We start from the raw sequence: 24,280 nt of genomic DNA on the forward strand, positions 1-24,280 counted from the left end.
TAAAACTCATGATTAGCCCAGCAGGTGTGGCTCAATTGGTTGAGCATTGTCCCATGCACCAAGAGGTCGCCGGTTCTATTCCCGGTCAGGGCAATTGATTTCAGGATTAATTGCAGGCTTGATCCCCAGTAGGGTCATGTAGGAGGCAGCCAATCGATGATGTTTCTCTCTCATCAATGCTTCTAACTCTCCTTCTCCCTTCCTCGCTCTCTAAAATCAATAAAAATATTTTTTAAAATGTTTATGACTTTAAAAAATAAAAAATACTCATGATCAAGTATTTTAAGTAAAATTTTGACATGTAAAGAATGATAATAGCAGAACAGCTGCTACCAGACCAACCTTCTTACAGATAACATTCATACACTAAAGACAAAATACAAAAACAACTACTTGAGGACTGGAGAGCAGTCAAAGCAGGCAGCCACTCTGGAAAATAGTTTGGCTGTTCCTCAAAATGTCAAACACAGAGTTACTATTTAACCCAGTAATTCTACTCTTAAGTACATATCCAAGAGAAATGAAAACATGTCCATACAAAAACTTATGCACATTCATAGCAGCATTATTCATGATAAAAAATTGAAACAATCCACATATCTACCAACTGATAAATAGATAAGCAAAGCATGTCATATTCATATCTATATACCAGTATATAAAAGCCCAGCGACCGGAATGGTGGAACAACCAGAATGACTGGAACAACCGGTGGCTATGACATGCACTGTGGCAGCCAACTGGCCTGATCTGGACCCCGATCAGCACCCACCCCAGCCTGTCCCGCCCCTGATCAGCCCCCAACACCCTGATCAAAGGTGGGACCGGCCGGCCAACCTCCCATGGCCCCACCCCATCGCCGGCCTGGCCAGATCACCCATACATGAATTCGTGCACCGGGCCTCTAGTTAAAGAATATTAACCTATATAATAAAAGGCTAATATGCAAGTTGACCGAACAGTAGAATGACCAATCGCTATGACATGCACTGACCAGCAGGGGGCAGACGCGCAATGCAGGAGCTGCCCCCTGGTGGTCAGTGTGCTCCCACAGGGGGAACACCACTCAGCCAGAAGCTGGGCTTATGGCTGGCGTGTGCAGTGGCAGTGGCAGGAGCCTCTTCCGCCTCTGCGGCAGTGCTAAGGATGTTCGACTGCCAGTTTAGGCCCGCTCCCTGCCGGCAGTCGGACATCCCCCAAGGGCTTCCAGACTGTGAGAGGGCACAGGCTGAGCTGAGGGACCTCCCCCCAAGTGCACAATTTTCGTGCACCAGGTCTTTAGTTTGTCCATAAGAAGAAATGATGTACTGATATATGCTGCAACATGGTCAAACCTTAAAAATATCACACTAAGTAAAAGAAGCCAGTCACAAAAAGCCACATAATGTTTTAATTCCATGTATATGAAATGGCCAGAATAGGCAAATCAACATAAAAAGAAAATAGATCAGTAGTTGCCAGGGGCTGGGGTGATGTAGGGAGAAATAGGGTGATGTAGGGAGAAATAGGGATTGACAATGAATGTGTGATTCCTTTTAGAGGGGAAGAAAATGTTCTAAAATAGTACACAATCTTATGAATATACTAAAAAAAAACAGTAAACTGTACACCTTAAATGGATAAATGCATCGCAATAAAGTTGACTTTTTTTTAAAAAAAGCAGGCAGAAACTTGAGGGGAGTCAAAACTAAAATGGATAATGTTAGAGCGTAATACATTGTGAAAATGAGAGTACATATTCTATAGACTCAGAATCATTGATAAAAAAATCAGATGAAAAGTACTCTATTATCCTGATTTATAATTAAGACAAAAGAGACCTACGTGAGAGGAACTTAGAAAGATAGATAAACTTTAGATAATCTATGGAAGGTACTATGAAAGGAAGTCAAACATGAGATGGGCCTTGAAAAATGTGTAGAACTCCCTAAAAATAAGACAAAGGTGAGAGCATGCCCATTCCATGAAAGAAGACTGAGAGCATCAGTGAGAGCAGAGAAGATTCATGAGTCAGTGTTGGACCTGATTTGAGCACAGATGGAAGTTAGGGAGTTGTGGGAGGGAAGACTAACTGGATTTTATGGCACCAGGTTTAGGAGAACTTGTAACCCCAGGCAGAGGACTTTATTAACAGTCTTATTTTGCAACTGAGGGAAATAAGCCACAGAACAATTAAGTGATTTCCTCATAATTGGAAATAGTATGGAACAGTCCCACTCAGATCATGCTGCTGCTTCTGGAGCAACTTAGTCTTCAAGTACAATCAGGAAATGCTTTGGAGCTTGGCTTTTTGTTTAAGTTCTAAACAAAACTGGTGTGATGGCCGGCATAGTCTCTCGTGAGGAAAAAACCTCACACATATTCAAACATGGAATTCTTGACAAAAAAACCAAAGTTCTTTGGTTTTAAAATGACCATTTTTAAAATTTACTATCAATTTCTTAACAAAAATATGCAATCAAAATTTTGGTACGAAACATATTTGACAATTTTTAAAAAGTTTAAAGCCGAACTCTCCATATTGATTGAGCATAAATATTAATACTTTAACTACTTTACCATCTTTTACAATCATGCTTAAAATAAGTATTACCAGAAACACAAATAGTAGAGAACATACCTATTCTTCAAACTTAGAGTTTGGTCTCATAAATCTGGAATTGATTGAACCAGTATATTAAGAAGACAAAGCAGAAAGATTCAATCAAATGCAAGCATTGAAAATGTTTTTTAAATATTGAGAACCAGGTGTGCTGTGCATTACCACATTTATGACAGCACATCTGTGATTGCTCACCACTGTAACTTACCCCAGTTTTATCACACAAACGTAAAGTATGAAACGATCCAACAGCAAATAATTCTCCATCTGGAGCCCAGGCAACTGAGGTAATAGGATGCTCATGGGGCTGTGAATTGTACAGAAGGCGGCCATAACTATCCCATACCTACAAAAGCAAAATTTTAAAAATCTTTTATAACAGTCACCACCACATTATTACAAACAAGTTTATCCTACAGTGAGATATCAAGTAAAGATTTAGAAATAATCACTTTACAATATTAACAATTAAATGTTTTTACTATCACACAAGGGGGGTGGAGAAGCTGTATTCCTTGAAACCTAAGTATCTCAAAAATACATATTATGATAACATTGTCACAATTTTCAGAAGCTACCCATTAATCAAAAAACAACCTACCCAGTTTAAGTCCTTTTAAATAATGAAGTTTTGAGATGATGCATTTTTTTTGCTTATATTCTTTGTTCAATGAGTGTTTATCAACTTTCTATCAAAGCATTTATTTCAATTGAATTTCCTGTTACTATAGTTACATTAAATCTTATTCTTCCCCCCAAATTATTTTTGTCTAAAGCTAATAAATATTTAATAAACCAATAAGCTTGATTTTTAAAAACTTAAATTGAGTTGATTTCAATTGAGTCACTAAAACTAGAAGTTGTATTTATGTTGCTACTTATTAAGTCAAATTCTATAGGTCAATGAGCCCAGAGAAGTTAGGGAGTTGTGGGAAGGAAGGCCAATGAGAAAGTCAGCACTTTAAAATACCACTTAAAATAATAATTAACAATATGTTAAATTACTAGAGTTAAATGACATGGCTAAAGTAAAGTACTAAAAGAATATCCATAGATGCTGAATACACTTCAACTAAATTTGATTCTTTCAACCAGGTGATAAGTTCAAACATACATACCTTATATTTACAGTCTTCACCAGCAGATAAAATTAAATCATTGACTGAGTTCCAATCTACTTTTAAAATAATGCCATCATGAGCTTTCCACTGAGAAAAAAAAAGGTATTAATTACAACTTCAAGAGCACTGAAAAGTTTTTTTAATAGGAAAAGACATTTTGCCTCTTTCTAATGATTCTCTTGTCCTCTCCCTGGATATTCCCATCTTCCTTTCATAGCCACTATGCATAACCTAATTTGCCTATTTCATTTCTAATTTACACTAATGAAAGCACCTAGCACTATGACATCCACTATATAGTTTACATCCTTATAAATTTCCTCAGTTGCATGAACTTCAGATGGAAAAACCACTCGCTGTCCAACTATTCCAAGCTTGACATTTATGTGATAACACTGGAATGAATGTCATGCACTCCAAAACTTAAGTTAAATCCAAATCTTGCTCTCCTCTGTACAGCTGACCCCATTACTGATACTGCCTTCATTCTTGTTAACTAATTCTTTTCTTTTTTTTAAAAACTTCTACTACCTGAACACCTTCTTTAGTACTCTCTTCATTCCCTCTGCATGTTCTCCTAAGCTTCATTCTCTTTACCTTCATGTCACTGGCATAGTCACTGAACAACTTGGAAAATCTCCTGCTGCATTTACTATATAACAAAAGGATATATTCCACAGATATTTATATGTTCTGTACATATATATGGATATATAAGTGACCCAGAAATTGGCAATCCAGAAAGTAAGCATGGATGTCTTCTTGTCCTTAAATATACTAGTAATTCATGTGCCCATTTAGCTATTAACACACATGTAATTAAAAGCTCTCTTTTACCATATTTAAGCAGAATAATATAACTAGAGTGACCAATTAAAGGGCTCTCTCTATAGATCCTTCCAAATCTATTTTTTTTAAGTATACGGAATAAAATATTGAATTAGTGTCAAATAAGAATAATTCATAGCTTGTTTTATCCAAGATATGTAAAAATATACACTCTCAAAAACAAATGTTTTTATAATATATGTTAAAAAGCAATAATTCTCACAATTTACTGCCAAATTAACCCAATGTCATAAAATAAACTGCAAGGACAAAAATAAAATATCTGGGCACAGATATATATATAGCTAGATAGATCATTGAGTTTCATCTTAAACCTACAAAAATTTTGTATATTTAAAACTTAGGAACAAAATATGATTTAAAGTTCCCTTATTCAGTTTACCCAAGAGTTTGAACTACATGGGTCCACTTATATGCAGATTTTTTTCAATAAATACTGTAATTGTATTTTCGCTTCCTATGATTTTTCTTAAACATTTCTTCTAGCTTATTTTATTGTAAGAATAGAATATATAATACATATAACATAAAATATGTGTTAATTGTTTAGGTTATTGGTAAGGCTTCTGATCAACAGCAGGCTATCAGCAGTTAAGCTTGGGGCATCAAAAGTTATAGTTGAATTTTCAACAGTGTGAAGGTCGGTGCCCCTAACTGCTGTGTTGTTAAAGGATCAACTGTACTATGTCTTAGTATATCAATTTATAGATTGCATATATTTACTATTATATATAATGCACATTTTCACTCATTTCTCAATGTTAGTCACTTCTTGAAATTCTTTTGAACAAGCTCCTTGATGCCAGAAAATGTTATTTCACTTTGAATATCTCACAGATAGCATAGTGTCTGGTACTTAGTAGGTATGCACTACATTTTCACTCACTGAATAAATAAAAAATGTCTCCTCACTATAAAACCAGATTTGGGTCTCTAGAAGAGTCCATAGAGCCCATTTCATGGGAAATGAAATATTTACTTTTGAACTGTATTCTACAAGCACCAATTAATTAAGCATTCTTTTTTATGGGCAATCCAAATTTGAGTCTATATTTATGCCCAAGGAGAATTGCTGCAACCTTAGTTTTCCATAAGGAATAGAAAATTTGCACTAAGTTACTAATCATACTTTAACTCTTCCTCTCCTCTAGCTGAACTTTGGCACTGGATACTTCTCCTTCTCTCACTACCTCCAGGTTCAAAGGTTCTACCAAACCACTAAATTATAATTTATCAATGGTGACATAAGCATCTTCCTGAGTTTCATTCAAATAAGCCTAATTACAGGTACCTAAACAAGTCACATAATTATAAACTAAAAGGTTCATCTTGCCTGTTTTTGCTATGTAATTTCATAGCAGCTTTTTTGAGTGTAAGTGGTAGGGAAGAACTTTGACTAAAGGCAGTCAGAACTAGTACTCTTATTTTCCAGCTTCTTCCTTTTGCCCAAATTCTTTTCCTTAGTTGCCTAAGAGCAAGCACTTGTATCTTCTATTTCTTCTTTGTCCCATAGTTCTTAGCAGACTGTTCTGCATGCAGTAAAAATGTAAATGCATGCTGACCATATGATATATGTAGCACAATCTATATACAAGTTACTAATCTAAAACCTCAAAGTCATTTCTATCTCCTTACTCCCCCAAATCTGTATCTACTCAACTGTTAAATCTGACGCTTCTTAAAACACCTTTATACCTGCTGTAACAAATCAAACTCCAGCATCAAATCCCTTAACCCGACCTAGTCATTCTACATTTTTTTTCTGATCTCTTTAGCTCTAATTTATTAGGGACTGACTAAAGTGTAGAAATAACTTAATAATGCATAATAATCAATAACAACTCCTCTATGCTGAATGCTTATTGCATGTACTCAATATGCTTATTGTATGTACTGTCCCATGCACTTTGTAACTTAACTCATTTAATTCTCAATAATCCTATCAAGTAGGTATGAGTATCACAACTAATAAGAGAGCTGAGGCTCAAAGATATTTTATAACTTGCACCTGAATCCAGGTGACTAACTCCAAAACCTATATTCTTGTTCACCACATTAAATCGTCATTTCCAACATGTGAAGAAAATGATTCTTCCTTTTAACACTGGAATCAAACACCAAAATTCTAGACATAGGCTCAAAGTTTTCCATTAATTTGTCCTATGCTGACCTGTTTTAACTGCCACCATTGTTTTGCTTCTACATAATGGGTAAAATTATACACACCTGATTTGTTCTAAATTGTTCTACATTGATTCCCCCTCCATTCCAAAAATACTAAAAGAATGCTAGAGTCTTAGAGAACCCTCAAGTGTATAGAATAGATGAGGAAAATGATAGTAATGATGATAAAAAACACAGTCTAAACAAGCTTTTAAAGTTTTATGATTTCGTTCTGTTTTGTCTCAAATCTATACATTTGAGGCTGACTCTGCTAAAGTCAAAGATAACAATCATGCCAAATCATGTGACAATTTAGTAACGCAAACCATATTTGTGATTTACTGGTATGATGTGAGTTGGAATAAGAAGGAAGTGAACCTTGTTGGAAACATAACCAGATATTCCCTGTTCTATAATAAAGGCTGATAAAACTACACACTCAAAAGCCTCAGACTGTAAAAAGACCACCCAGAAGAAAGGGACTCCCCTAAGAAAATGACCTCTCACTTAGCAATCTGGCAAATCCTGATAACAACTTACAAATGCCTGAGAAGTACCTGTAAAACTTTAGCATTTGGTTGAAGAGGTTTAATGATCAGCTGCTTGCCTGCTGTGTAAAGAACCTTTTCTGAATCAGGGTCCCATGCTACTGAATACACTGGTGTTCCTGTAAAAAGAAAAACACACCTGATAAACTTTTATTATCATGCCTTATAAAGAGGGAGATTGTTAAGAGGATCAAAAAAGTAATCTGGGGTGTCATTTCATTTCCTCCTAATTCAAAAGCCCTTTCAAACTGGACTGGGTTAATATTGACCATTTAAAATCTACTTTGACAACTAACAAACTATATTTTGAACTACTTTTGATCTTGCTGGAAAAAGATGAAGCTTTTAGGAATTCAAGATATTGTGCTATTGAAATACATAAAATAAATACACTACATACGTTAAGATATAAAGAGGTGTATAAAGAGGTATCATTTCCCTTCAGCAATAACCATCAGTTTAAACTAGCTTAATGCATAAACTTCCCACACAAAAATATACATGGTATACTCACCTTATAGAAAATTCCCATTTTTGATGCTGCTACAGGCAACAGAACTTCCCCTCATCTGCTGCTTATGAAGTAGTCTAATGAATAGAAATCACCCAACTCCAAAATGACCTAGCTCTTCCATCTATGAATTCACAAATGGCAAATTAAATATCTGATTAGGGAAAGTCTTACTATCAATTAAGTGTGGCTTTAGCCTGAAAGCTAGGCTAAGCAAGGACTCAAATATCCTATAACCAGAACTAAGCTGACGCCACTTCCAGAGGAAAGATACAAGTTTGAGTTACCTATTATACTGTTATGGTCATAATTAAGTCGTTTATTACTATTAATAAAGGAAGAGAGAAAAGGGGAGGCCAGGCATTATAAGCATGGTCATCTGGGCAGCTTCACCAGGAAGCTACAGCTTCACACTCTCAGGAAAACCAATGGTCCATTCCCTGCAGATCACTGGGGGAAAGATTGAACAAAGGGGAAGATGGGCACATGCCCAGCGAAGTCAGGGTGATTTAGGGAAGGTACTTGTCTGGGAAAAAGGTCATTGGCTAGGAAGGTGGAGCGAACCACTGTAAGGTCTCGAAATCTTAGAAGGTTAAAATCCCCAGACAAAGAATTCCCTCTCCTTGTTTCCTCTTGCTCTCTTGTTCCATGACCTGCACTCACCCATGCATTCACCTGTTCTCTCTCCATAGCCATGTGCCATAGCAGCTGCATGGCCTATGGCCATGAGGACCCCACACACAATGAACTGAACCGGGAACACCAGCTAAGCCAGCCAGACTATATGGACAGGACTATGCTTTAATATGGAACAGAAACTCCGGGCAGTGGCCTTAATCCTGGCCCTGCTGAAGAAAAGACTGGACTTTTTCTAGGCAGGATGAACGGAGATGGGGTCTCCGGGGGAAACCCCTTTAATTTTACATCACCAATAAAGCTTTCCACAAAATCCCATCCTCCCGTGGGGGTCTCAGGAAATTCTTTTCCTGCGGCACCCTAAGAACTCCACTTCTACTGATAACAATATTATAAACTACACTAAATTTCATACTGCTTTCAATATCCTAGAATAGAATTTAGGGTTGGTATATTCTAACCCAATTATGTTCTAGATTATCTTCTGGAAGGCTGTACTTTATGTGAACCTGTTTTTTGTTTTGTTTATTTTTAAGTAAGTATCATATCTATTGAAAACATTAAATATCTATACTCCACTCTCTGACCAAGTTATCTATTAATTAGGAAAGTGAATCAGGTGATAAAATTAATCTATGAACTATATAATCAAGCTTTTAAAAGTTGTCTAGGACACCTATGTCAGACTATTGTAGCAACTGACTTTCTGAGAATCAATGAATAAATCTTTCAAGACTTTACATTTTCATTAAAAATGAAATGTGAATCTGATGTTTTATGGTCAACCAATATGATTTAATTATTTATTTAAATTGTAACCCAACTGATGCTAATCAACAGGAAGTAACCAGTAATCAACAGGGAGTAAAATTTCAGGAAGATAAAAGCTTGTGTTCAAGTGGCACCCTACTTTTTTTGTGCCACTTTCTTCCCAACGAGAACACAACTGTGAACAAGTCTCAGTGGTATACAAGACTTAGGAAGTCTACTCTAGTCCAAAAAAATCCGGAAGCATGCCTTCCACAGTTCGGGTTAGACATTATATCGGGTCTAAATATCCTGTTCAGTCAATGACATGTAGGATTGTTCTGTTATCAGAGGAACCTAGAGATAGATGGCCAATGAGATGGCAATCTCAGGAGACACCCCCTCCTTTTTCTACACTTGGTAAGTACATTTTCTTGGAATATTCTCTGGGAGTAGCTAGGAGCTGACCTGGACTTCAAAAGTAAATCTCCAGATGAACAGAGTTCAACTCCAATAAACCCCCCAAGAAATATAAACAAAAATTTCACATATCTCAAATGTGGTTCTTAGGTGAGGACTGGAAGGGAACAGAGGAGGAAAGCGTATTTGATAAGTTAATGGAATTATAGGTGCCTTCTCTATTTCCATTAGTATAGTTGTAGTTATTGTGCTAAAAATAAATTTATATATTTTAATTCTAGATTATCAAATCTTCATGAATACACTCAGTAAAATTACACTTTCCTGGGGTGAACACTAAACAATGACAAACATCTACCCCCAAGGAAATAATTCAGTAAATACAACTCCCATTGAGTTATACAGGATGTGACTCTAGTTCTTTAGTTGTGGTAAAAGGCACGGTTGGGGTATAGGATGAGGAGCTAGGGACGCTTATATCCTCTTTAACATTGAATTTGTGGCCCCATTAAGTCAGCTGTGTCACCATTTCCTTGTTTATAAATCTTATAGATCTTTAGAATACTTATTTTCCCTTTTGGGACATGAAGATTATTCATTTCCTGTTTATAAAACAATATGTTAAGCAATAATAATTTTAAAGAAACAGGTATAATAACTATGGTTTAAAATAAAATAAGCTTCTGGGGAGAAGTTAAGTAATTCCTTTGTTATCATATGTGATTTTTAACCACATTTCTTCAATCAAAAGATAAAGAGGGAGCTATTTGGGCTAAAGAACTTTAAATAAAATCAATAGCTACATCTCACTAGTTCAATCTTCCTAACCAACAATATTCAAAATGGATAAAACATCAAGAACTAAGAGAATTCTTTAGTATATCCACCCTTTATATTTATAATAAAATATTAAGTGTGAAACTAATATATATATATATATGAATGTTTTTTTTCCAAAAAGAGATGTACTACACATCGCTGTACAACTTCCTAAATTAGGGGCGTTCTAATAAAGATCATTATTGAAAGTGGATGAATTACCTTCAGAAAGAAAATAATGATTTCTAGTATGATAAAATCCATCCCATTAGCATTTAAAAACCTATAATATTTCAAGTACTTTAAAAAAAAACTTATTAAAAAAACATACTTATTCCTAGTGCTTCACTTCACTTTGCAAAGTTAGTATGAAAATAACAAATTTAGCCTTTCAAAATGAATAACTTTAAAACAAAAGTTTAGCAAATTATGTAAGAAGATGTTTTTGATTTTATCATTAACAAAAAATAGAGAAAAAAAGTAAAAATAGTTTTATAAGTAATTTATTGCTTTTTATATTGGGAATTTTTATTTATGTTCTATTTCAGTTAGGACACTCAAAAAGATCTTGTTTTTCTGACTTTGTACAATAAGATCATGTGACCTTTTTGACATTTTTTAAGAAACCACATGCACCTGGGGTTGTGTTAAATGTCAGACCCTTATCTCTCTGTAAAACAAATTATCTAAATTCTTTCAACCTGTTGAAGGCATTTTAAACCACAGAAGAGGAGACAAAAATGTATTTCAATTGTTTTAAGGAAGTACATGGTCAAATATACCATGTTTTTCACATTCATACTAAGAGGTATCCCCTAAAAGTGTTGTTTTTGAATGTTTTTAAGAATGCTTTTGAAACAAACGCTTCACTATTATAATAAAGCATTAGCTATTTTTGCCTTGAATGCAATATAGATATATTATTGAATGAATATCAGGAAAGTGCACAGAACAGAGTCTGGTACTATATAGGCACTGTTAGTGACTACTACCAAAAATTACTTTCTAAAGCAATAAGCAACCACTTGTTTATTGTGTTGCTCATGGTAGTAGATACTGAACTTTTTTGTTACAACATCATTAAAAATTCAAAAACCAATAATTATTTCCCTTCATTTTATTTGTAGAGACATGTACTAACAATAGGTAATCAAGTGCAATTTATTACATTAAAAAATGAACTTCTGGGTTATGTATGTTACTGGGTCAGTACAAAGAAAAAGTATAAATGAAGGCATTTGTTTCTTTAGTTTCAACCTCTCCCTTGAGGAGCTCAACTTGCCCGGTACCTTCACCTTTCACCTTTCAGTGACTGACTCTCACATTAATATGTCAGCCTTTACCTCTGAGCTCTAACAATATTCCCACTTGCCCCAAAGACATGTCAGAACTTCAAACTCTACATATTCAAAGCTATCATCCCTCCACACATACTCCCTCAATTATTCTTCCCTCTGAATTCTTTTTTTTTAAACATATTTTTATGGATTTCAGAGAGGAAGGAAAAGAGAGATAGAAACATTAATGATGAGAGAGAATCATTAATCAGCTGCCTCCTGAGGATCAAGCTCACAACCCGGCATGTGCCCTGACTGGAACTGAACCCGTGACCTCCTGGTTTACAGGTCGATGCCCAACCAATGAGCCATGCCGGCTGGGCCCCACTGAATTCTTTACCTTATAGGATATCCATTCCTCTCAGCCATGGAGAACTATTTTATTTTTCAACTACTACCACCACTGTCTTTGTTCAAACCTTAATCCACACTAGCATGGAACATTTCAGTAACCTCCTATTGGCCACTTCCATTTAACCTCTATCTCCTCTAATTTATCCTCCATATGACCACTAAGGTAATTTTCCTAAAAGAGATTCCTCATCTCTTCCTCTCCTGCTCAATTTTTAAAAGGTTTTTGGAATAAAAGGCTTATGGAATAAACTCCAAACCCCTCCAGTTAGCATCTGAGACCATCAGTGGCTTGATCCCTCTGGCAGTGCCTCACACTGCTTATACCTTGGCCCAAAGGGTATGCTCTCAGTCACCTGACTTCCATGTCTTATACAGGTCCACCTCTATGCCTCTGATCATCTAACTTCCTCCGCAGAAACAATCCATTGTCAACAAGCCCATTTCTTCATCCTTCAAAGCCCAGTCAAAAAGATGCTGCAATATTTACCAGGAAGCTTTTCTGATACTTTCTCCCCCACAAGACTTAATCTCTGCCTTGCTTGTCCTCCAGAGCTCCTTATAGCAAAGAGCACATTCTGCCTTGAATTATAGTTATTTCTAGTTCCAGTTTACTTCCTTCACTAAATGCCTTATGGACATGGTCCATGTTTTATCATTCCATTCTTCCATTTAAATATAGTGTGAAAAAGGTTTGCAGTACTCTATTTCAATTTTAACCTATAATCAAAATATATAATATAACACAAGATAGGGCTTAATTATAATTATCCCTGGCCTACACACTATTCTTTTCTAATAAAAACCAACAACCTCAAAGGTACAGTCAAATTTTCCCCCCAAAATTTGGGATTAATCCATCTTTGTATCAGAGGAGAAGGCAATGATTGTGACTTTTTCCACTTGTATATCTGGTTCCAATAATCAAGAAATGAATTCAGGAATTAATTGATATTCATCAAGAAAAAAGTATAATTAACATAAACATGTAGTAAAACTCACAATTATGCTTTCAACATTGTTTACTGAATTCCAAGTTTTACAATAATTCAGGCTTATTTTATTTCATTTTGGGGCCAAAATTTACAATTTTTCTCCACAAAGGAGGCAGGAGTCCCCCACCCTCCCCTAACTTGACCTTCTTACTTTAGCCTTCTGCATCCAGCTTGCAGTAGTTCAGATTTATAATCACCCTCAAAACTTGTAGTTTCTAATAAATCAAAGAAACCTTATAAATAACCAGGAATTTTTCCTTTGAGGTTAATGTCATTTTAACTTAAGTTCTCTAATAATTTTTCCCAGAGATAAAACAGGAAACGCCTGTGCCTTATTAGGAAAGTGTGGGTGGCACCAATGATCAAAAACTCAAAAATTAGGTGCATAGTTCTACAGTAAATTTGTAATCCTTAATATAGAAAAAGATTTCAGATTACTCAGTTGAAATACCAGTAAGTTAACTAAAATAAGGAAATCTGTCTAATTTAATTTTGTACATTAATCTTATAATTAACATAAACCTTGAGGTTAAAAAGAATAAATAGGATTCAAATAGTATAAAAATGATCAGCTTTTTCACAGGCATTTGATGTTAAGAAAATTATAGCTACTTGAAATGTTGATGGAGAGTATCATTATGTGATATGAATATATCATAAAATTACCTATATTATGACATAATCTGTATTTAAGCTTTTAAGAGAATCCTATTTACCCATGTAGTTGGGAGGAAGGAAAAAAAGAACCACTCATCCCTCTCCAAAATAAACACCATTTACTAACACTAACTCAAAATGTATCATAGACCTAATTGCAAGTACTAAAACTATAAAACTCTTAGAAGAAAAAATAGGCATAAATCTTCATGACTTTGTATTAGGCAATGGTTTCTTAGATAGGACACCAAAAGCAGAAGCAATTAAAGAAAAAAATGGATAAATTGAACTTCATCAAAACTTCTGTGTTTTAAAAGATATCAAGGAAGTGAAAAGGAAACCAATGGAATGGATAAAAATATTGTTTCAGCTCAGCCAGTGTGGCTCAGTGGTTGAGCATCGACCTATATGAACCAGGAGGTCAGGGTTCGATTCTGGTCAGGGCACATACCTTGGTTTCGGGCTCGATCCCCAGTAGGGGCCATGCAGGAGGCAGCCGATCAATGATTCTCTCATCATTGATGTTTCTATCTCCCTCTCCCTTCCTCTCTGAAATCAATAAAAATATATATTTTTAAAAATAGTTGCAAATCATGTATCCAATAACTCTAGTAACTAGAATATATGAATAACTCTTACAACTCAACAATAAAAAGACAACCCAATTAAAAAGTGTGCAAAAGATTTCAATAGGTATTCCTCCAAAGATATACAAATGGCCAATTTGCACATAAAAAGGTGCTCAATATCATCAGGGATATGCCTATCAAAACTACAATGAGATACTACTTGACACTTACTAGAATGATTATGATTAAAAAAAAAAAAACAACCAATAACAAGCGTTGAGAATGTGGAGAAATTGGAACCTTCATATATTTCTAGCAGAAATATAAAATAGTACATTCGCTCTAGAAAAACTTGAATATTTGTATTTACTGATACAGAACTATGTAGAACTATCCCAAGATAGTTCATGATTAAAGTAAAAATAAGCAAAGAGCACATTGTAGTAGATACAGTGTGCAACCACTTGCTTATAAGACAGGGGAAAAAGGAATAAATAAAAACACATTTGCTCCATAAGAAAAAGTTACACCAATTGCTTCTGGAATGTTTGCTAGGTGACTGGAAAATAAGGATAATATGAGAAATAGAAATAGTATTTAAAAGGTAACTTTATACCTTCTTATATGTTTTAAATTCTGAAGCATGTGAATGTACTATCTATTAAAATTAATACTTAAAAATAAAAATATTTAAGTGCTCCCTGCAAGGTACATACTAACAATCAAAATTTTATGATCACTATTATTAAAAGCAGGGGTTGCAAACTCAAATACCTTCAGATTTATGTTTTCTCCCATGTAACGTAAATGAGTGGAGTAGAGTGTAAGAAAAATAAGGAAAGTTTGAAACCCAACTAAAAATGGAGCAGCCACTGCCCTAGCCAGTTTGGCTCAGTGGATAGAGTTTCCGCCTGCAGACTGAAGGATCCTGGGTTCGATTCTAGTCAAGGGCACATCCCCAGGTTGCAGGCTCAATCCCCAGTAGGGGGCATGCAGCAGGCAGCCAATCAATGTTTCTCTCTTATCATTGACTAGTGGCCCGGTGCACGAAATTCGTGCGGGGGGTGGAGGGTGTCCCTCAGTCCGGCCTGCACCCTCTCCAATCTTGGACCCCTCGAAGGATGTTCTACTGCCGGTTTACATCGGGCCTAAACCGGCAGTCGGACATCCCTCTCACAATCCAGGACTGCTGGCTCCTAACTGCTCACCTGCCTGCCTGCCTGCCTGATTGCCCCTAACCACTCTGCCTGCTGGCCTGCTCGCCCCCAACTGCCCCCCACCGCCAGCCTGCTCGCCCCCAAATGCCCCCCCCCCCGCTGGCCTGCTTGCCCCCTCCTCCCCTCCCCTCTGGCTTGCTCGCCCCCAACTGCCCCCCTGCTGGCCTGCTCACTCCAAACTGCCCCCCCTGCTGTCCTGATCACCTCCAACTGACCCTCACTGACGGCCTGCTCGCCCTCAACTGGCCCCCCTGCTGGACTGCTTACCCCCAACGGCCCCGCCCCCCACCAGCCTGATGACCCACAACTGCCGTCCCATCCTGGCCTGATCACCCACAACTGCCCTCCCCTCTTGGCTTCTAACCGCCTCTACCTCGGCCCTGCCACCATGGCTTTGTCCAGAAGAACATCCGGAAGGTCTCCCAGTCTAATTAGCATTTTATTAGTATAAACAGAGGCCTAGTGCATGGGTGGAGGCCAGGTGGTTTGCCCTGCATAGTGTCCCAGATCAGGGTGGGGGTTCCCTTGGGGCGTGGGGAGGCTTGGCGAGGGGCCTGTGGTGGTTTGCAGGCTAACCACGCCCCCATGGGGTGAGGGTCCCCACTGGGGGGACATGGCCAGCCTGGGTGAGAGGGGCTGAGGGCTGTTTTCAGGCTGGCCACACCCCCTTCAGGGTGGGGGTCCCCGCTGGGGTGCCTGGCCAGCCTGGGTGAGGGGATGATGGCTGTTTGCAGGCTGGCCATGCCCCGCAGCGACCCAGGCTCCCAGCCCTTCCTTTTTTTTCTTTTCTTTTTTCTTTTCCAGTTCCTCCTTGAGCAGAGGCCAGGGACAGCTGGAAGCAGGTATCTGGGATTTATTTATCTTCTATAATTGAAACTTCGTAGCCTTGAGCAGATGCCAGGGCAGGCCAGGGCGGGCGGGAAGCTTGGCTTCCTCCATCGCCGGGGGCAACCCAAGCCTCCTGCTCACTCCAGCTCCATGGCCGCCTCTATCTTAGTTGGGTTAATTTGCATATTTACTCCTGATTGGCTGGTGTGCATGGCTGGTGGGTGTAGCAGAGGTACAGTCAATTTGCATGCTTCTCTTTTATTAGTGTAGATGTTTCTATCTCTCTCTCCCTCTTCCTTCCTCTCTGAAATCAATAAAAAATATATTTAAAATAAATAAAAAATAAAAATGGAGCAGCCACTACTGAACTCCGGCTGATTGTATTCATTCTGAAAAGCAGGCATAATGTTGCGGGATCTTCCAATTTTTCAAGACACCAGAAAACCAAATTTGAATGTGAAATGTGATTTTTAATATTGGGTCTGTACCATGCTCATGGGCAAGATTCATTCCAAAGGCCACCTGTTTGTGACCTCTGATTTATAAAGTCTTTAATTTATGAACATATTGTGCTTCCAACTGCCCTCCTAAATTTGGAAACTTTAAATGCATTTTCTCAATAAGAGCAAAATAAGTAGCAATTTGGTTTCCAGACCCATTACACAGGTAAAATATAGTATTATCACCTACCCTCAATGATTAACAATGTTTATATTAAACAACTTATTCTAAGTTTTAACTTTAGACGTTGGAAAGTTGAAAATGGTGGATCAAGGGTAGTAAAAGGGAAGGAGATGTCTGGGAAGAATTTAAGAAAACAGAAGGAACTATCTTAGGCAAGAATTCAGATACAGTTGGTAGTGATATAAGCTTTCAGAATTCCTCTGAAGATCTATGTCTTCTGTAGACAACAAATTTAATAAAAGAGAAAAGAAAGGAAAAAAGAATATGTCTCAGTGGCAGCAACAGCTAAAAGGAACTGCAGCCCCAGCCCCAAGGGTGCAGTGACCTCTAAAAGATTTCTGTCAGTTGCTTATAAGCCAGACGTCATAGAGTGAGAATGCCAAATAATTAGCCCTAACAAGTTATAAAGCCAAAAGTAAATCCTCAGGCCCACTAGAGATTAAAATAAAATGTATTTTCTAAAAGTACATTTTATTACTAATGTAACAATAAATTGACTATTTTTTCTAACTGAAATCCATCCATGAAAGCTTCTATAAACTCTAAATTTTCTACTCATGGATAAATACTCTACTTGGAGATTATCTGTAGCAAAGATTTAAACTCAGGAAATAAGTACTAATTAGTACTTCTGTTTCCTTTGCTAACACTTGGTTAATGTGTAGCTAAAGAAATGTAACTATTTTAACACTATCCTAAGAATAAACAACTTAAAAAATGAAATCTGGAAATTTTTGGAAGTCAATTATTGGAGATGCTTCACAATATGACTTTATTATATAATCTGAAGAACAGTCTGCAAGCAGCTTTTTGGCAACCTGTTTCTGAAGATCAGCGGATAAATTCTCAGGTCAACATCAAGACTGCTTTATTGCTCCTAGGTAAATGTAATTAGGAAAATAAATCTGCTACACAGAAAAAAGAAATCATATGTAATCTAAATCCCAACAGGAATGACCACTTTATAGACTGACTTTATGGGTACTTCTTCCCAATTAACATGGAAAACTGAGACTCTGCTCTAAGTACCTGTCGCTTTTCAAGTTTTGGATTATCAGGATGTCTGCTCCCCTCCACTAGTATGGAAATCAAATGTACAACATAATTTAGAAAAAGTGCTAATATTATGAAGTTATTAGGACTTTTTAAGTCAGGAGATATTCAATGTTTTCTCTTCTATTATTTACTTAACTAGATGCCAAATCCTATTCAGATAGAACATGTTCATAATGCTTCAGAATTATTTAAAAAGAATCATTACCCTATAACAGTGGTCAGCAAACCGTGGCTCGCGAGCCACATGCGGCTCTTTGGCCCCTTGAGTGTGGCTCTTCCACAAAATACCACATGCGGGCGCGCACGTACAGTGCGATTGAAACTCCGTGGCCCATGCGCAGAAGTCGGTTTTTGGCTCTCAAAAGAAATTTCAATCGTTGTACTGTTGATATTTGGCTTTGTTGACTAATGAGTTTGCCGACCACTGGCCTATAACATATTGTCTAGATTCACTAACAAAGAAAAAGCTCTTGAGTATTTTGCATATTTCTTGGTTTCAATAATATAGGTACCATGGTCCATCAGGCAACATGGAAAGTAAGAGGAAAAAGGGTAAATAGAAATGAGCAATTTCAGGTTTTGAACCTGACCAAAATCAGTCTTAGAAATGATATTAGACTGTTGCTAATGGAAAATGTTGACATTTTTATTGATTATAATACATACCTTGCTGAGCTAAAGTTGATCTTAGCATTCCAGTCTTTGACCAGATTTTTACTTGTCCATCTTCTCCAACTATAAAGAGAAAATAATTTATATTTTTAGCTATAAGAAATAAATTTAGCCCAGCCAGCGTAGCTCAGTGGTAGAGCATTGACCTATAAACCAGGAGATTGCGGTTCGATTCCCAGTCAGGGCACATGTCCAGGTTTCGGGCTTGATCCCCAGTAGGGGGCATACAGGAGGCAGCCAATCAATGATTTTCTCTCATCATTGATGTTTCCCATCCAAGTACTAACCAGGCTTGACCCTGCTTAGCTTCCGAGATCAGACGAGATTGGGTACGTTCAGGGTGGTATGGCCGTAGACTCATTGATGTTTCCATCTCTCTTCTCCCTCTCCCTTCTTCTCTGATATTAATAAAAATATATTTTTAAAAGAAATAAATTTAAACATTAAATTTACATATAAAATTTGGAAACATTTACTCTAATTAAATGACAGTGCTTCATAACTATATTATTTAATTGAAGTTATTTTGTTTTTTCTTTTTAAATATATTTTATTGATTTTTCACAGAGAGGAAGGGAGAGGGATAGAGAACTAGAAACATCGATGAGAGAGAAACATCGACCAGCTGCCTCCTGCACACCCCCTACCGGGGATGTGACTGCAACCAAGGTACATGCCCTTGACCGGAATCGAACCCGGGACCTTTCAGTCCGCAGACCGACGCTCTATCCACTGAGCCAAACCGGTTTTGGCAAATTGAAGTTATTTTGAAACAACTTTATCAAAGTAGACTAACTTCCATGACAAAAATTTTTATTTTTTCCTTTAATATTACAAGACTTATGAGTGTATTGTTCAAATAATGCTTTCATTTTCACTGAAATCTCAATGCTAGAATTCTAAGAAAAGTGCTTTCAGTGTAATAAGAAGAGTTACAGCCCAATTCCAATGAGTTGGGGACTGAATGGATGAAGTAGTAGGCTCTATTTTTTAACAGTTTGCCTACAAGAGTGAAAAAGAAAGAGGAAGTTGTAGCTAGAGAGAGTTATTGGTTAACAGAAAGATTTTTAATTCTTTTTTCTCAATTTTCAAGATGGATGACATCTTAACATTCTTATGTGCTGAAAAAGAAACCACTGGAAAAGGAGAAACTAACTGAGAGAAAAAGGACAACTCACTGAGAGAAGTCCTACAGAAGGCCCAGGGGATATGTGTGGTGACTTTATATATATATATATATATATATATATATATATATATATATATATATTTTATTGATTTTATTACAGAGAGGAAGAGAGAGGGATAGAGAGTTAGAAACATCGATGAGAGAGAAACATCGACCAGCTGCCTCCTGCACACCCCCTACCGGGGATGTGACTGCAACCAAGGTACATGCCCTTGACCGGAATCGAACCTGGGACCCTTCAGTCCGCAGGCCGACGCTCTATCCACTGAGCCAAACCGGTTTTGGCTGTGTGGTGACTTTAAAACATACACACAAATTCTTTGTTATTCCTCCTTTAAGAGGTGGAGCTTAATTTCTCTCTCTTTCAGGGTGGGCTATAGTTAGTGACTTGCTCCTAATAGAATGTGGTGGAAATGATGGAGTATAACTTCTGAGGAGGATCATAAAATTCAGAGTGTCCCCCTAAATGTATACACACTTTAACAGCTGATAGCTCCATTTTGAAAATGAAATGTATTTTAATAAACAATGCCTTTATAATAATTCAAAGTGTGTGTATACATTTTTTGGGACATCTTACATATTGTGGCTTCTATCTTGTTCTGTCATGGATCACTCACTTGGGGAGAAGCCAGCTGTTACGTTGATAGAACACCAAGCAGCCCTATGGAGAGGCCCAGGTGGTGAGGAACTAAGGCCTCTGCCATCAGTCAGAGAGGAACTAAGAGCTCTTGTCAACAGCCACGTGAGTAAACCATCTTAGAAGCTGCTCCTTCAGCCCTAATCAAGCTTTCATATGATTGCAGCCCCATCCAACTTCTTGAGTCTGGGCCAGAATCGCCCAATTAAACTGTTCCCTGTCCCACAGATGATACATGGTTATTATTTTAAGTCACTAACTTTGGAGTAATTTGTTATGAAATAATAGATAATTAATAGGTGAAGAGGAGAATCCTTGCAATAGGACAGGAGATGGGAGAGAGATGGAAGAGGATAAAGGTCAGTTAAATGAGAATATTTTGAATTTAAAAATTTTTAAGAATTACAACTTTCATTTACTCTCTACTTGAACATTCCAACAGCATTTTAGACAGAATATTCTCTATTAGTCATGTTATAAAACTAGTAATTAATATGATATTCTGAATTATAACATTATATAGCAATCTAGATCAATACTGTGCTAATTATTTACTATTAAATAATAAAAGACTATTGCTAAGAAAATATTCTGTTCCTTTGGAAATTTTTTTTTCTTCTTTTTTTGGAAATTTTTCTTTTAAAAATTCACTTAATATGCCATTTTTACAGACAACTTACCTGTAACCAAAGCTGTTCCTTCATAATTCCATCTTCCTGCCAGTACTGCTCCACAGTGAGCTTCTACACTTTTTTCCACTCTTCCTAACTTAGAAATCAGATGAAATTTACCTAAAAGAAATTATACTTGAAAATTCTATTTCATTAAAATAATTTATTCAATTAACAAACATCTGTTGACTACCTACTACTAAACTAGTTAGCATAGTGCTAGGCACTGAAGACAAAAGGGCAAATAATGTAATTATTCTTACCCTCGAGGAACACAAATCTATTGGAAGACAGGAACAAACAAAATTACAAATATGATGCTAAGGTAATTCAAAGGGATGATAAAACTCTACTGGGATATGGCCAAAAAGAACCAAAAGAAATGTCAAGAAAGCCTTCTATTTAAGCAGTTTTGGAGTCTTGCTTTTTCTTTTTTACAGGTTATAGAAAAGCTGAAAAAGGTGTAGAGGAGAGGAACCAAGATAGTGAAATGGTTTTAAAAGATAAACTAAGGAGTATTTTAAAACTTTAAGAGTTTACTTGAGCAAAAATCTATTCCAATCAGACAGCGCCAAATCAGCGCCACTGACAGGAGCTCAGAGAGAGGCTTTTATAGAAAAAAGGCAGAAGCAAAGTAAGGAAATTATTGATGATAGCTTAAAGCCTAGTTGGCTATTTGTGATTGGTGGTTCTTAGGTTTCAATTACGTACACTTGAGGCATTTACAGGCTCAGATTTTGGTTTGTGTGCGTGGGCCAACGGCATTAGTCACCTCAGTCTAATGGTCTCCTTATTTAATTAATTTAACAATTGCTAATCCCAAATTTTAAAATACTTGCCTTATATGATTTTACACTGTGCCAGGCACCAGGTAGACAAAAAAAAAAAAAAAAAAAAAGCAGTCTACTTGGTTGCTGACCTCAAAAAGTTCACACATACAGGGTAGGGCAAAGTAGGTTTACAGTTGTTCAAATGGAAAATAATACAATAATTAATAAATAATATAAAAGCCTAATATGCTAAGTGTCTGACCTATAGGTCGACCATTAGGTTGACTACTTGACCAGTCACTATGACGTGCACTGACCACCAGGGGGCAGATGCTCTGACCGGTAGGTTAGCTTGCTGCTGGGGTCTGGCTGATCAGGACTGGGCGAGATGCGTCAGGTGCGCACTAGAGCCCTCCCCGGCCAGCCAGCCCCCATCGGCCCCAACTCGGACTGGGCAAGACGGCCCTAATCAGCCCAGTCTCCATCCAGGCCGAGGGACGCCACCTGTGCACGAAATCATGCACTGGGCCTCTAGTTTTACCTAATAATAGACAAACATGTAAATTGACTGTACCTCCGCTACACCACCAGCCAATCAGGAGTGGTATGCAAATTAACCCAACAAAGATGGAGGTTAATTTGCATACACAGGCGCTGAGTGACAGGGGTGAGATGCTTGCATCGTTCCCTGGTCTCTTAGGGCCTCTGGGCAGCGTGGGAAGGCGGGGCCAGAGCAGAAAGAGGCAGCTCCTGGAGTGGAAAGAGGCGGCTCCAGGGCCTGAGCAGAAACGGGCTGGGCCAGAGTGGAAAGGCGGTGCCGGCAACCAAGGAAAGGAAAGCCCATTCTAGCACAAATCTTCATGCATTGGGCTTCTAGTTAATAAATAATAATACAAGAATAAACTGTTTCACATACTCACAACTGTAAGCCTACTTTTGCCCCATCCTATATACAGGAAAAAAGCTAAAAAACTGCAACTTTAAAGTACATAGACAAAGTATATAAGTGATGTCAAGGGGACAAATTAACTGTGCCAAGAGTAAGAACTATAGGAATCCGAGAAAAGATCAGTGAGGTTTGAATGATAATGAAATCTAGTGATACAGAGATTGCAATAAATTAAGTACAGTGAAATTAGAAGCTTTCTTCAAATCAATATAAATATTTGCTTGTATACATGTATGCTTTATTTATTTATTTATTTATTTATTTATTTATTTATTTTGCAGTAAAAGAATAATGTACCTGCCTAACCAAATTTGCCTCAGGGGATTTATTTTGTTTCAATTCACTTTTAACTTATGGCTTTCAAGATCTGGCCTAATACTAACAATTTATTAAAAATATATTCAAGCCCTAGCTTTTTGTATCAGTGGATAGAGCACGGGCCTATGGACTATGAACTGAAGGGTCTCAGGTTCGATTCTGGTCAAGGGCACATGCCCGGGATGCAAGCTTGATCCCCAATGGGGGACATGCAGGAGGCAGGCAATCAATGATTCTCTTTCATCATTGATGTTTCCATCTCTCTCTCTTCCTCTCCCTTCCTCTCTGAAATCAATAAAAATATATTTTTAAAAATATATATATTTAAGTCAGATGCTTAAGATGGCTTTAAAACATTTCTCTGGAGAACTCTAATACAAATGGCTTTAAAACATTTAACACTTAGTGCCCTGTGGTTCTTTCACTGACCACCTACTCATTCCTACCAACAAAGTCATTCCCTTTTTTTTACACACAATGTACATTACTTGTAGCTCTGTTGCAGCATTTTTTACTAGGCTGTGATTCATTTCATGGCAGGGGGCCATGTCTTAGTCATATTTTTATTTGCAATATGCTTTTACATAATCAGCATTTGTTACATTTAACCAATTCTGTAACCATACCAATAACTAAAAATAAGTAAATCTTACCTTATAATAGACAAATATGCAAATTGACCGCACCTTCGCCACGCCCAAGCCACGCCCACCAACTAAGCCACGCCCACCAGGAAACTGTTGCAGGGACGCTGGGTGCGGCTGAGCCCAAGGTCGGGAAAGCCGCCCGAGGCTTTCCCGGCCTTGGGCACCAGCGGGGAGCCTGCACGGATCGCAGGAAACCACTGGGGGTCGGCTCCTGCGATCCTTAGCAGGGATGCTGGGTGCGGCCGAGCCCAAGGCCACCGCCTGGGGCCAAGCCCCGACCCTGAAAGAAGGCAGAAGGCGGTGGCCACAGCCAA

The 24,280-nt window shown here is 37.5% G+C and overlaps 1 protein-coding gene across 4 annotated transcripts in view; it reads right to left on the reverse strand.

The window, feature by feature from the left end:
- The window catches only part of IFT80 (intraflagellar transport 80), a 96,332-nt gene that overhangs the window by 44,087 nt on the left and 27,965 nt on the right, over positions 1-24,280 (reverse strand). For 3 of the 4 annotated variants that reach the window (XM_079766455.1, XM_079766457.1, XM_079766454.1), the window contains 5 exons: positions 21,292-21,402; positions 18,777-18,845; positions 7,293-7,402; positions 3,721-3,810; positions 2,811-2,948 (listed from right to left, as the gene is read on the reverse strand). In XM_079766455.1, coding sequence (XP_079622581.1) covers positions 2,811-2,948; positions 3,721-3,810; positions 7,293-7,402; positions 18,777-18,845; positions 21,292-21,402 — 518 coding nt within the window. The remainder of the gene's footprint in view (positions 1-2,810; positions 2,949-3,720; positions 3,811-7,292; positions 7,403-18,776; positions 18,846-21,291; positions 21,403-24,280) is intronic. The other variant, XM_079766456.1, reaches the window with a different exon arrangement.

This window comes from Cnephaeus nilssonii (assembly GCF_951640355.1).
Source record: "Cnephaeus nilssonii genome assembly, chromosome: 3".
Taxonomy (NCBI): Eukaryota; Metazoa; Chordata; class Mammalia; order Chiroptera; family Vespertilionidae; genus Cnephaeus; species Cnephaeus nilssonii.